General features: G+C 42.3%; 1 protein-coding gene across 2 annotated transcripts in view; it reads left to right on the top strand.

The window, feature by feature from the left end:
* Nucleotides 1-15,650, top strand: part of LOC146808739 (cell adhesion molecule CEACAM6-like) — a 668,079-nt gene that overhangs the window by 627,236 nt on the left and 25,193 nt on the right. For both annotated transcript variants that reach the window (XM_085615553.1, XM_085615554.1), the window contains 2 exons: nucleotides 7,961-8,122; nucleotides 8,226-8,314. In XM_085615553.1, the coding sequence (XP_085471679.1) occupies nucleotides 7,961-8,122; nucleotides 8,226-8,314 (251 nt within the window). The remainder of the gene's footprint in view (nucleotides 1-7,960; nucleotides 8,123-8,225; nucleotides 8,315-15,650) is intronic.

Here is a 15,650-nt window from a genome sequence, read left to right as displayed (position 1 = left end):
TTGTGTGGTGATCAATTTTTTGCCTCTCCCTCCGCCGTGTTGCTCTGTCCTCATCGAGTTTTGTGCACAGCAGCATGACGGACTGGGACATGTCCCGGATGCCCGCAGCCATCTCCCTCATGCCCTCAGCCATTGAGCTTATGCCCCTGTCAATGTTGCCCATTGTGTCATTTAGGCCCTTCATCTGGCGCTGCACTGACTGGATTGCCTTGCCTTGTAGGCGCTGCACCTTCACCATGGTGGCCTCCAGCCCTAAGAACACACCATGGCTCTCACCCTGTGGAGGTGGACTGCGCACCCGAGTCCTGCGGCAGCGTCTGGCCCCTGTGTGTGCACCCTCAGAGGCAGAGGGCAAACCGGCATTGCTACCATCCAGTGGCACAGTGGATGTGTCCTCCCCCCTCGAGTCTTCTGATGAGTACTCTGACACCTGCAGTCTGGCAACTGCACACCTCCTAGGCCTCACCAATGCGGGTGAGGCCAGCAGGAGTGGCTAGGGTGGATGTGGTGGCGAGGCGGGCTGTCGTGGCATGGCTGGCTGTGGTGGTGATGCTGGCTGTGGTGGTGATGCTGGCTGTGGTGCTGTTGTCTGCCCAGCACTCGTGGTGGCCTTCTCTGTCCTGTCCTTCCGGGGTGCCCTCTCTCCCTTCTCCTGAGCAGTCCTGCGCGAAGTATCGCCTGTGGACAGAAATTCAACATCAGCTCAGTGTACCTGCAGCCCTGCATTGCTTACATCATAATAAACTTCTGCATCACTATCTCATTGTCCTCTGCCTGCTTATCGCTTATGTGTGTCACATGCCTTGTTGTTCTGTGCGAATCTTGTTATGATAGGGGTTTCACAGACTACATCTCCCATAATGCATTGCTGGTATGCACAAACCCCTGTACTGGAGTGGGATTCACATTGCACAATTGGGGATTTGGGATAGGGGAAGGGGAGGCACAATGCTGTGCATGCGTCTTACCTTGTTTGGTAGCAGCTCTGGCAGAGCTGTCTGCATCCCCAACCCAACGACACTTTCCGGCTCAATCGTGGTCTCCACGAGCTCCTCAAGTTCAGTCAGGGCAGGTGCCCTGTTCCTGCCTCCTCCTGTCCGGCTGGCCTCTTTCTTCAAATCAGTCATCTTCCTCTTTGTGATGATACGGATATCGTACCACCGCTTCTTCAGCACATCAATGTCCCGGGGGATCACTCCGATGGCATTTACCTGCGCCTGGATTCCAAGCCAGATCCGTCTTTTCTCGGATTCAGCCACTTGCAGGGACTGCTTTCCAAACAGCTTATTGTGCTGCTTCACCACCTCCTCCACAAGAAACCTGCAGTTATTTTGGGCTGAATTTTAGTTTCCTCTTCCTTTCCCCTCCATCTCTCTCTTTGTCCTGGCTGGCCATTGTGTCAGATTTCCTGTGCAAGTTCAGCCACTGGCTCTGTTGCTCTCCTCTGCACTCCCAGCCTCTCCAGAGTCTGCTGATTGTGTGCACCTGCCTGGGTGTGGCCACTTCCTGGTTGGGTGGGGTGTGGTTTGCACAGGATTGGCTGATTCCTCAATTGCTGTTCATTTGAATTACCGATTCGGTAAATTCCGATTCGGTATTTACCGATTCGGAAAATACCGATCGGAAACGGAAACACCGGTCGGTATTGTAGAATCGGTAAGTGTTACCGAAAAATTAGGTACATAGCAAATACTGATTTCTAAATACGATTCGGTAAAATTCGGTATTTAGGAATCGGTATTTCTAGGTTACCTACATATGGCCCTAGGTCTTTGTTTTAGGAGTTAGGATGGTACAAGAAGCCATACTTTCAGCGGAGAAGGTGCCTAGGACCCAAGGTCAAGCTAACCGTCGTTGGATGGAGTACAAGTTTCATTGGAAAAGTACTGGGAGAAGACCTGGCTGAAGACGTGCGCCGAAGGGCGTGTTCTATGTTTTTCGGGATTTTGTATTAGGGACTGTGCCCCGAGGGTGGAGCAGTTGAGGTTTAGATGGGAAGCTAGAAGGAGCATCTTAGAACGAGCTCTGACTAAGTAAATGTACTTCTAAGGAAGTCTTAACTTCTGACACCTTTTTATTCTCTTGCCTGGGAGGGAAATGTTAAGTAGGGATGTCACCTTAGAGCTAGAGTAGGGATAGACTAATTGTTTTCCTTTATAGGCTAATGATTCCTAACGTAGACATTGGCTTAACCATTGCATTTCTTATGATCCTTGAACTTGTGATCCTTTTTGTTTAAGTCGTATGAGACTCTTATGTAGACTTGCATTTGTTTTAGTGCCCATTTATCTTCTTCACCTTGTGCTGAGGTGTCTGTATGTGCAGTTATTTTTGGATGTAATAAAATCCTACAAATTTTAGATTCGGAGTCAGTGGTCCTTCCTAAATGAGACTTGATTCGGGTGATTATGTTTTAAGAATTGGGTTTTCTCCCCTCTACACTATTTAGCAGATAGAAAGATCCTGAGAGGATTCTTGGAGAGAGCCAGGTAGGCAAGAATCCGGTCCTATCAATTTTGTCAGTCGGTTCCTCCGACTGCTGCCTCCAACTGCATGCAAATTAATGCGTAGGTTGGACCGCAGCAGTATATGCGGTTACGGCCGCAACCAACAAGCTGTTGGTTGCGGTCTGAACCTCATTGTAATGAGGCCCCTAATATGCTTTATAACTTTTCCCAATACATTACCAAAGAGAGATTTCCACCATGGTGGCAGACAGAAACCTACCCCTACGTGTGTGAAGTTAGTCAGTAATAGTAACTTTAAACTTGTAAATTAGCTTCCTCCTCCTGAATTTATGGTGTGCAGACTTGTAACTCTACAGTTTACAGGAAATTAACACCTGTAAATGGTGAATTGCCAAAAGTAGAGTAAAATTAAATGGGTAGATTTACTCATGTGTAAGTTTACCTTTGTGAATAGCCTCTTCTGTGCCTAAGAGTGGCCAATCGATTTTAGGATGGATAAATAAATATGACTTGCAATCTATAATAAACACAGAACAACTGATCTGGTGATGATTGTAGAACATGCAGAACTGGAAGAGGTTTTTCAGAAATTTGCTAAGGAATTTGAGGACAGGTTGGGTTGGTTCAGGAGGATGTTCACAAAATGTTATTGAAAAATAGAACCTTGCCTTTTGGGCAAAAGGTTAGGAGTTTCCAGTGGTTATAAGAACGGAAATTAAAGTTTTATTAGACCAGATGGTCACTGAAATAGTCATGGAATCAGTAGAAAAATCTGAGTGGCTGTCTCCAGTAGTCATCAAAATATGATGCATTCTCACTCAGCATACAATTCAAATTGATTTATATCGGTGAGCAACATGCAGACTTTATTCATCATGCGGCTAATACTTATTTATTGGTCACAGTTAATTACATTCCTTAAAACAATATCAGGTTATTAACTAGAGATACTCATTGATATATAGCAAGAACATCAAATACAGATTAATAAACAAATGTGTAAATTATGCACAATTGTTTAAGAAATACAAACAAAATGTCACAGACACATATTTATTTATTTTATTTATTTATTTTATTTATATAGCACAAATTGTTTCTCAAAATGTTCAATGTGGAAAAAGTAGATGCTGTAAGCACCTTCGCGTGATGGGGAAAAGACAGGATTGTGTCAAAGACGACTCCTAGGTTGTTTGCCTTAGTGGTCGGAGTGGGTGGGGGGGCCCAGTTCCGAAGGCCACCAGTCAGCGGACCAGAAGGACGGATCTCTGCCAAAAAGTAAAACTTCAGTTTTATTAGAGTTTAACTTGAGGCAGTTCTCTGATATCCATCTGCTCACATGTTGCATACAGGCTTGAAATTTGTGGGCTGTGTCCTTCATATTATTTGAAATGGAGACAATGATCTGAGTGTCATCCGCATATGACACCATAGCAAAACCGTAGGATTTAATCAGTCTGTCTAGCAGGGTAACATACACATTAAAAAGGATTGGGCTCAAGGAAGAGCCCAGTGGGACCCCACATGTGAGCTTGAAGCTATGCGACCTAAAGCCGTTAACTTCCACTACTTGTTCTTGATCTGCCAGAAAAGATTTGAAAATTGAAAGGGCTGCGCCTGCTATTCCTAAATCTTGGAGGCGATTTATCAAGAGGCTGTGATCTGCCGTATCGAACGCCGCTGAAAGATCCAGAAGAATCAAGGCGACCATGCCTCCAATATCTACTGAACGTCTAATTTCTTCTGACACAGTGATTTGGGCAAGGTCTGTACTGTGCCCACTCCGGAAGCTGTACTGCATTGAGTTCAGGATGTGGCTGGTGTTGATGAAAGTAGTTAGTTCTTGGTTCCTATGCTTTTCAGGGAGTTTTGCTGGTAAGAGCAGGCGTCAGATTGGATGATAGTTACTTGGCTCTGTTTTATCTAAGTTGGATTTTTTTTAACAGTGGTTATAGAGGTATTTTTCCCGATTTTTGGGAATATTCCAGTTCTGAGGGCTTGATTGAATATGTCCGTGAATTAACATGCAACTGTCTCTGCCAATGTTTGCACTATCTTAGGAGGCAACGGATCCAATAGCGATCCAGTTTTAGTGACCAAGAGAAGTTTAGCGACCTGCTCATAAGATACAGGTAGAAAGTCTAAGAGTTGAGGAAAATCGAGAACTCGAAGGATGTTGGGATATTTAGATTCTGCTCTCTCTGTATCATTATGTAAAGACGGAGTGCTTGTGTGCTTTAAAGGCCACAAAGCAAACGCACCATAGATGCTAGATACCTTTCCACAGAAGGAAGATGCTAGGGCGTTACAAAAAACTTGATCTATTACATTGTTCCTAGACTCCTGAGTGCGGCTGAGTATCTGGACCGTAGCAAACATTTCTTTAGAATCATTCTTCGCTGCTTTAATTTTCTCCGAGAAATATTTGATTTTAGTTTTATAAACCGTTTCTTTATATTGTGTTAGTAGTTCCTTATATGTTTCTTTTTCCTTGGTGTCATAGAAGTGCCTCCAGCGCCTTTCTTGTCTACGACATCGCCTCTTAAAAAGGCTTAGCTCCTCTGAAAACCATGGTTCAGTGGGGGCTGTTCTGCTAGTTGTCCCTACTTTCTGAGGGATTATTGATTGTACTGATCATGCAATCCAGTTGTGATAGTCAGACAATGCTTATCTCTAGATCTTGAGAAAGAAGGGGGCTGCTTTTGAACAATTGGGTGTTAAACTCAGTTCTATCTAGTTGATGCCATTGATATCTCCTATGATTTTTTACTGAAAAGGGCCTGTTGCCTGCCATAGAAGGCATTGTAAGGGTTAGCATAACAACTACATGGTCAGACCAGTGTAGTTGAAGAGTATTATTGAATTTTAAAAAAGGGCAGTGAGGAAAGACGGTGTCCAGGAGGTGCCCAGCTCTATGGGTGGGGTCTCCCGTAATCTATTTTAAACCTACACTTGTCAACAGATCCAAGAGGGCACTAGAACCTTTGTTTCGATGATTCTCTAGATGACAAATTAAGGTCACTGAGAATAGTGTTGTGCTGGAGGTTGATTTTATCTTCAAGTAGCTGCCCCATGGTATGTATAAAGTTAGCCCTAGGACCGGGAGCCTGATAAACCAAAAGCCCATTAAGGGAATAGGTGTGATTAATAGCTACCTTGAAGGAGAGAACTTCACAGCCAGAGCCTGTAGGGATCTCTTTAAAGACTGCTTTCATGTAGTCCCAATAGACTATGGCTAGCCCTCCCCCTTTTTTTCCTATATGATCTTTTCTAGCGGTTAAGAAACCTAGTGGGATGGCCACCACCAGGTCAAAGCCAGAGGAGTCACCCGCCTAAGTTTCAACAACAAATATTATGTTGAGGGCATGCACTTAACGAAATCCACAAATTCGTATTTGTGTTTGATTAACGAATGTGCATTTATGAGTGCAAAGTGTAGTCCTTGTGGGGCCATATTTCCTTTAGGATCAAATGTGTCATTCCCTTTTATTTTGGTGGGCTTTCTGGGATACATATTAGTGTTTAGTATGCTCTTAGTATCTGTGAGCATGAGTTTGCAATTGAGGCAGCTCGGTGTCCCTGAGCTGTTACAGCAGTTAAGAACTGGACCAGGGCAACACTCATTAATGTTAAATAGCCCCAAAAGCTTACTTCGTGGATATGAGGATCCTCATAAAATTATCGCCGCTTTAGTGGCAGAAAACCGCCGCTAAAGCGGCGATAATGGGCTTGATAATATGCTCTGTGGAATTCCAATTGAAGCCCATGTTAGATGTCCTTCACATCTAATAAATAATAATTCTATCGCCTGGCTTGATAATATGCCCCCGAGTTCCTTAGTTAACCTTTTGCTTGAGTATATCATGCTTGGTCTCATACACCCACCTGCTTTCCAAAGATACTGATCCAGTTGCTTAGTCCATGTTCGATGTCTCCATCTTCTAGTCGATGGCAGCATCCTGGCTCCCTTCAGATGTCCTCATTTGCCATTGGTGATTCACTCTGTTTCAGTATTCAATTACGCGCTGATGTCATCATTGACTGCTAGGATTTGTAGTTTGTCAGCATACCTCATACTAAGTAGAAATCGATCTCAGTACTTGTTGTCTCTTCGTTGTCACTGTAGTACTTGCACTATGAGGGGACATTTATTGATATTTCATGAGATAACATTCTTACCAAAGGATTAACTTTGCTTTATATGTTTGTTATTGTTTTTGTTAATTTGTATTTATATAGCGCCAAATCACCAACAGGTCTCTAGGCGCAAAACAAACCCTAAACCTGGAACTTAACATCATCGGAGAAGCCTATCCGAGCCCCTGAGTAAAAAGGAAGGTCTTAAGTCCCTTCCTAAACGGAAGTAAGGAAGTTTCCCAACGCATGCTATCTGGGAGCTTATTCCACAGCTGAGGAATCACAACCGAAAAAGCACAACCCCCCCCCCCCAGAGTATTTTTATCAAAGCGTGCACATGCCAGCAGGCTTGCCTCAGCCGATCAGAGACAATTTGTTCCCCTGAGGTGTCAGGTCCAAATTGTTAGCATTTCCCCTTAAAAGCTACCTTGGGACGGCCATGACTTTGAACCATGTCAAGTAGTAGGTTGGAAGATCAGACAAAGGAATGGGTGTTTAAGTGTGAGGTGGTGTGTGAGAGAGTGGAGAAGGGTTTGTAGGTAGCTTTGGGTACTGTAAATCCTACCCAACATATAGATGATCTATGATTGTCATGTGACAAAATGTGTTTATTGATCCTTTTTATGATCCTTACTAGATCTTTCAGATATGCAGCAGTGGTTGTTGATCTGCATTGGGGCATGGAGGCCAATTTTTAGTAAGGACGGAATTCTGCCATGCCTGGCCCACTTTGGAAATTAAGAACATTTTGGAAGGATGTGAAATTTGTCATACACACACCTCTTTGTACAATCCCATGATTAATGGGCAGGGGGAGAGAATAATCTGATTAGTTAAGGGCACCATGGAATTGTTGGTTAAATCAGGCAGTTCAGAGGGCACTGGGAGATATGTTGTGGGAATACTATACTATTAATAGTGTAATGGTTAAAGCCCTGATTGAGATTATGTGAGATAGATCAGCTGGCACAAAGGTGACCTCAGGATGGCTGCACATAAGTTACGGTGTTGAGATTAAGGACTTACTCTTCCCATATCAAAATTCAGTTGCATGCTCAGTAGTGTTTTTCTGGTAGTACAAATGCAGAAAGACTGGCATTACCTTACCACACAATGTAGCCATATATTTATGAACATGTATTTCAAAATGTACTACTCTCCTCTTCGCAATACCCATATTCTCATGTTCATGTATCTCCATTTATTGCACTCACTCTTCTATCACAACCCTTAAGTCTTAGTGAGGTGGCATTATTGGCCAGCACCGCCACTCTAAAGATTGTTACAGCCCCACTGCATGTGCTCAGATCCAGTATATATAATCCAGACACTCACTGACTGCCTTCATTCTGCAGGGACGGACCTCCCTCCTACAGACAGTCCTTGCCCCACCCCTGGCACCTGCTGGCAGACCACCCTGGGCGTGGCCTGTGGAGTTCTCCTCGGTGCTGCAATCATTGTCGCAGTGATGGCGGTTCATTATGAAAGACGCCTGAGCCAGAAGGGCACAAACAAAGGTAAAAGTCTGTAACATGGCCCTTATTTTATCTCTCTGTATATTATATACAATACTCTGGATATGTGACACAACAGTAATGCTTTCATTACTCTCTGCCTCAGATGAAAACATGTTCCAGAATCCCAGTGTCATCAAAAACGCTGATGCCCACTATGAGAACGTGAAGAAAGGGCGCGAGGGTCAGTCAGCGGTGAGTAACTGGCAGTGATGAGGTCATGGTTCGAGTAAAAATGTAAATAATGTCACATATGAACAAATCTAATGTATTCGTAATGTTTTTGTTTTTAATTTTCATACTGCATGGAACAAATTGCATACGCCTTTCACTCTGTGCAATAAGAGCATAGCTTTTGGGGGTTGCTTTGATCCCTTCACACACTAGACTGTGAGCTATGTCTGGCAGAAAAACTACCTCCAACTTTTTACAGAGACCCATGAGGTGCCCTGCTGCGACAGTCTGTGAGTGGCTACTGTTAGTTGAAGATGCTGCAGGAAATCTTCCTTCCTTCATTAGGGTAGCCTCTCTTAACTCTTTAGTACATTTAATCTTAGTAAATGTAGATGAGCTCTCTGCACAAGGCCTGAGGGTGTAACCGCGGCCTGGCCTTTGTGTCTACATGACGCTGGCAATACACCTCTCTACATACTATGCAGTGCCCACATACATAGTATCCATCATATAATGTGTGTTGGGGAGGGTCTTTCCTATCACTTTACCAAAGGAACACACACCTGTTTTAAAATCTGTCCCTCATTTCATGATTGAGCAAGGACTGCTGCACATGTTGGCAGATTATACACTGTAAATGAATTGGTGAATTTGCCTCCACTGCGGATTGAATTAGCATTGCAAACCAATCCTGGAAACAAAGCAGCCTCCACCTGGGGAACATCCTCCAAGTAAAACAGCTCCAATTTTATGATTAGCATAAGGAAGTCAGTTATCAGTTGGGGGAATTTTAATTCTATCTAAGTAATAAGTCCACAATATGGACAGCCCAGAGGGGAGGGTGCAATGTATTCAAAAAGTAGGAAATCTATTTTCAAGTATTACATCTCCTAGTAGTGAACAACTCTTTGAATTCATTTTTCACTACTGAACGGCCTACCTCTCATGATAACATTGGAGTTACCCTATTTAATTTATTAATCAGTAATTACCACATGAGAGCAGGTAATCGCCTTATGTTTGTTGTCTTTGGAATTGTAATGAAAACTCCTAACTTATAGTGAAGTCAGATTTTGAATTGCAATTTTGGAAAGTTAGGATGTTCCTGCCTTAGCCATTTGGTACCTTCAGCCTGTCTCTGGGTCAAATGACTGGCTGTAGCTGGCAGATAGGCTTTGTTTATTACTCCTAGGCAACCACACACAATACATGGCTTAGGTGTACCTGGATGGGCCATCTTTGGCAGGATGGGAGAGAGGAGCTGCTCACAGTACATCTTACACTTGAATAGGCTGTGGACTGCCTCCACATAAAAGGCTGCCTACCCGATATAGTCAGTCTGGAGCCAGGGCCAAGAAGGCAGCCCACCTGTGCACTTCAAAGCCATACCTGCTTCTCCCACTTCAAAGACACAGATGGGTATAAAGGCTGGACCTCAGACACCAGCCCTTCAGTACACTTCTGGACCTGTGGATACTCTGCCAGGAAGAAGGACCGCTGTGCTGCTGAAGGGATTGAAACTCTGCTGGACTGTTGCTCTTAAGGACTGCTGCCCTGCTGTACTGACCTACAGCCTGCTGTCCTCTTGCCTGTGTTACAAGGACTGGACCTGCATATGTGTAACCCAGGACCACCTGAGTGACTCCAAGGGCTAGTTCGTTGGCCTCCAGACTTGAGCCTCAAGAACAGATGGCTCCAACAACCTCTATCCTAGCACTTGTACACTGACATCTGTGAGTCTACCCTGCCAAGTGGTGCCACCCCAGTCCTGGACCGTTGGTAGTGGGCCTAAGGTGCTCTGCCAGCCTCTGTGGATATGGTGGAACCAAAGCATTTCTTCTGCTGTGTGGCCAGACCCCGTTCAGAACCCACACATCTCTGCTGCTGCATGGATTGGACCCTTTGCTGAGACCCGCACAGCCTCCGCAGCCAGCAAACTATTTGGAACCACCGCTGCATGATGCATCTTCGGGGCAGACCCTTGCATCTCTCGTCGACGACAGCCATTATCACAATGCCACCACCGCAATGCAGCCTCGTATCTCAGACTTTGCATCGCAAGCCCTTGTCGACGGGATCCTTGATGACAAGCCTTGCTGCATCTCCTAATCGACGCATCACTTCAGTGGCACATCTTCGACATGGTTCCTTGCAATGCTCCGCAAACCTTGATTTAAAATACTTTGTTCTGCTGGCCTAGATGGCCTGCGCTCTCTCGCAGTCGACCTGAACTTGTAACTTTGTCTCAGTTCAGAGCAACGAGATATCCACAGTTGGTGCTTTGTGCTTTTTGGCCACTATTTTCACAAAAATCTCTAAATTTGCATATCTCCAGTTCTACTGATTGAATTTTTGTAGTTTTGATTTGTTTTATATATATCACAGAAATCTCTATTATTTTCATCTGGTGTGGGATCCTTTTGTGTGGTACTGGTCACTTTATTACGGTCTGAAGAGTTGCACACATACTTTACACATTGCCTCTAAGTTAAGCCTACCCCTTGCATAATTAACAGTAATTTGGCAGCAAAATCAAAATGGATGAGCATATTCAGCACTTGTAGTTGTGTTTTGCTGCATTTGGTGCTGTTCCTTAGCACAAAATGCATCCTGGTGTCCAATTTGACATTAATTTGGGGGAAAATTCCTCCCCAAAAGCTCATTTAGCAAGTGCTAGTGGCTGCTCGCGCACACTATTCCTGTTTTGTTGCATTTGGCATTATCTCTTAGCGCAAAATCACCCTTGTATCCATTTTGGGCATGAGGGGTCATTTGTGCGCTAAGAAATAGCTCTAAATGCAGACTTACTCTTCTCATGTAATTCAATTGTAAAATCACAGAATTCTTAGGACATTCCATGTGACTAATCACCCAGAAATATGTGAGTTACATCCACCCGTACTAGTGTCCTCAGTCAGGCCATGGGACTCAAATGAACCCTTCCCAGGCTCACACAATCACCTATACTTTTCCAAGCCCACCTGCCTTGCTGGTTGATTTCTAACAAAGGTCTTCTTTTATACAACATAACCCACAATCTGCCTGTAGCTATGAGGGGTGTATGTCAATATTGGAGCCTGCTTCAAGTCCATGCAATTTGTGATTGGTACTTTTGATGAAATGTAATTGAACTATTCATTTTTTGTCACAATCTTACAGTGAAATATATTGTGGAACCTTCTCAACTTCCCCTGGAAAATGGCATTTAAATGCTATTTAGTTTTCACCATTTTTGCATCCCTAAATATTTTTAAATAAACACTATCCGCCACTAATATCCTGTCCTCATTATTCTTGTACCAAGATTTTCTGAGAGTAGCTATTTAGTAGTACAACCAGTATTTGTCCCCCTAAAAATATACTGCTACAGTCCTGAAGACAGTCTCTTTTTTTGGAGCTTGAAAGCCTCTAGAGGGAAAGTGCAGCTGAGCATGGTGCGCTTCAGCCAGATACGTTAGCTGCATGCCTCAGGTGAAGTCTTCTTTCCAGCGCAAAAAATGTTGGAGTAGGATCAACCTGATTTCGTAACTTGGTTGGACAGACTTGGTGATAGCTCCTAGCTCTCCTAGCTCTCTTCTCCTCTCCTCTGTCCCTCCCCTGCCTCTGCAAAGTACAGGAAGGGCCCTCCCACCAGACCTTTTCAGTTGCGCTCAGGCCAAGGTGCTGTACTGAGGGTGGCTCCTGGAGCTCGGGGCCCCTGCATTGCAGGGTAGCGAGGGCTTTTGTTATGCCACTGCTCCCCTCCTTTTTCCTCTTTAAAGTAGAGGTACATCACATCCTTTGAATGATGCCTTTATTGCCCCTGTGATCTTACTTCATATCTTCCACCTTGACCCTCACTATCTTGCTAGGCTGCTCCTTCCTGAGGAACCTATCAGAGATGTATCCATCCCTAAAATAACCTTCCTGATAAGTTGCAAATGGCAACTGATTGTGGAACAAGGGAGTGCAAAATGAACATTTAAACACTGTAACTGTGGCTCCTCAGACAAACAACGAGTTTCCTTACTCATGTGGAACTCTTAGAAGTAGTAGTTTTGTTTCAGTGCATCAAAGGCACATACGTATGCATTACATAAGGGCTACCTGCTAGAGGACATGCTTCCCAAAGTACTATTGTACGAGAATATCATAGATAAAATATTGTGCTATAAAAATATCTTAGACAAAATACAACCACAGTATTGTGAAGGAAAGTATATGTAGGTAGCTATAGATGTATAATTTATAACTGCACACATATGTACCTTGACACTATATGTGCAGCATAGCATCCACACAAAGGATATATCTGAGCCCCTAGATCCTCTTTTAATGTTTAGAATGCTTTATTGAGAATATGTAAAAAAAATTACAATTATGAAGGGCAATACACAATCAATTCAAACCACTCAAGGGGAAAGAAAGAATAAAATATGAACAAGAAAAGTAAAAAAAGTAAGATTAAAATTCAACCACAGATAATAATATATAAACTGATGAATTAACAACAGAGATCAGTGAGCCTGAATTGAGAGATATTAAAAAAAACATTATTAACCCATATGCATTTTTAACAATTTTTAAGAAAGAAGAGAAATACAAGAGAATAGAGAAGAAGAGGAAAAGAAAGAAAAGAAGAGAAGCAAAATAAACTTTAACAGTAATGCAATAATAACGATATCAACTATTTAATTTTCCAAAATGTATGTAACATTATAACTGGTAACATTAGATGTAGATAAACAGATTGCCTAGATAGGAAGGAGGTGAGTGGTGACCATAATAAATCTTTTTTGATCTTTAAAGGAATAGATGTTGCACCAACCATTAAAAGCAATTTTAGTGGCATCTTTCCAATTTGTGGTAATAATCTGAAAGGCAATAGCAGCAGGCAAATCAATAAACGTTCCTACCATACACTGAGAGCACCATACGGGAGAGGAGCCGCCTACAAAAATGTGTAAGATATGAAAAGGAATAGACCTGGACAATATTTCATTCCGTTTATACCATATGAGCAACGAAATCCTTTTTACAAGTGGACAAAAAAAGAACGTGTAAAAAATCACTTTTAACATTAAAGCAAGACCAACACCTTGCATCATTAGTGCGTTTAAATCTATATAGGTCCTCAGGGGTCAGGTATACTCTATTATAAAAGTTATATAATATTTGGGTCGTGTTTGCTGAGCGAGAGGAAGTATGAATCTTGGCCCATATGGAGCCCCAGGTCTGGAAAGAGAACTCCTGTTGATTATCAGTCTCCCACAAGAGCTCTACCTTGGATTTCGTTCTGATATCGGAGGAACAAGACAAAATCATATAAATTCCAGCGGCCTTCATTTGATAGGAGAAATCCAACGTGAGAAAGGGAGTCTGATTATGTGGGAGAAATAGAAGAAGAGGATTCTTTAGATGCAGTTTATGAGTGGCATATATATCATATTTTCTCTGAATCTCAGAAAAATCCGTAAGAGATCCGTCAGAAAGTATATGACCAATGGTTATAATTTCTTTGTCAATCCACTCCTTCCAATAGAGAGCTCTATTATTCAATTTTCCATGCTTATTTTTCCAAATAGGAGTTTGTGAAATAATGTCAAAACATGAAATAGAGGAGGTAATTAAAGGTTTAGCAATGGCTATAGAATAGGTAAGTATAGGCGAGGAAAAAGCTCTGGGAGGCTGAGAAATATGAACCACCTCAATTAAAGAAAAAGGTGTACATTGAGTCTGCTCCAGTTGTCCCCAAATTGATAATATTTCATGAGGATTCGTTGAAAGGGAAGTCCAAATGTGTTTTAGTGTAAAGGCAGAATAATAACGCCTAAGATTAGGAAAGTTAACCCCTCCGATCAAGGAAAGGTTAATACATTTAAAGAAAGAGAGTGGAAGGGTAATCGGCAACATAGACAAGTAGAAATTATTAGTAACAGCATCATTTTAATCATTGATAATCTACCCCACCCAGACCGAAATAGAGGAGACCACTCTTCCATCAATGACGTATTTTTTTTGAGGATTTCATTGAGGTTAATTTGAATAGTTTCTATGATGTTTTTTGAAAATAGGATACCTAGACATTTAATGCTTTTTGAATTCCATGTGAACCCGGTATCCTTAAACATATCTGGGAGGCAGTATTTATTTAGGGGCAGGGCCTCTGATTTATCAATATTAAACTTATAACCAGAAACTATAGAATAGTAGTTTAATAATGAAAAAACGTAGGAATTGATATGTTAGGGTTAGGTCATCATAGCGAAATGTCATCTGGATATGCAGTAAATGTTATATCCATGTTCTTAAATTGGAAGCCTGTGAAACTTGAGGGTCGGCTGATTTTTTCTGAGAAGGGTTCTTAAGATAAAATAAATAAAAGTGGAGATAAAGGGCAACCGTGTCTAGCCCCTCTGTGGAGAAAAGGGAAATGAATCAAATTCCATTGACCCATGGTTCAGAGTATATATTGAAGGTTATGAGGACTGAAACCGTGCCATTTCAATGCTCCAAAAATGAACCCCCAACTCACCCTATCGAAAGCCTTTTCAGCATCAAGAGTGATTGCAGCTAAGGAGGAGATGAACTTAGAAACCGAGTGAATGATATTACGGAAGGTTCTAGAGTTATCTGCTATAGAGCATCCTTTAATAAACCCTGACTGATGCAGGCCAACTAAATCAGGAACAGCCTAATTAATACGGAGTGCCAACAATTTGTCAAAAATCTTACAGCCTGTATTTATCAGTGAGATAGGGCTGTAGTTCCAACATTGAGAGGGTTCTATACCTTTCTTTGGGATCAAACAGAGCATGGCCTGAGTAAAATAGCCCTGTGTCCTTTCCACTTTTAGAAAATGAGTACTAAGAAGCAACAGTTTAGGAACTAACAGGTGTGTGAAATGGAGAAAATAATGCACAGAAAAACCATCAGGCCAAGGAGTTTTATCTTTTGGAAGTTGATTGAGAGCATTTAAAATTTCCTTCTCCGAAATTGGAATATCAAGAGAGGACAGGTCAGCAGTATTATCTGGGGACTTGGGAATTGATTGAAAACAAATGTATTCAGTTGTAGGAGAGGACTCGGGTTGTATAGATTAGTGTAGTATTTTGTGAAGCACTCTAATATTTTGGAATGATTAACATACCTGATCGCAGCAGTATCAGTTATAGCAACAATCTTAGATTTCTGTTTCTGAATTATAAGATAGTTAGCCAGAGATTTGCCAGCCTTATTTCGACCACCATACAGTTTAGCATTAAACTTGAGCAAACTACTGCAAGCATTATCCCAGGATTGTTTATTATATTGCATTTTAGCCTTAATAGGTCTAGATAATGTATCAGTGTGATTTGAAGAAAAATATTCATGTTTA

The sequence above is a fragment of the Triturus cristatus genome, chromosome 7 (assembly GCF_964204655.1).
Source record: "Triturus cristatus chromosome 7, aTriCri1.1, whole genome shotgun sequence".
In the NCBI taxonomy this organism is placed as follows: Eukaryota; Metazoa; Chordata; class Amphibia; order Caudata; family Salamandridae; genus Triturus; species Triturus cristatus.
Note: the sequence above shows the minus strand (reverse complement) of the source record. Positions and strands in the feature narration are given on the sequence as shown.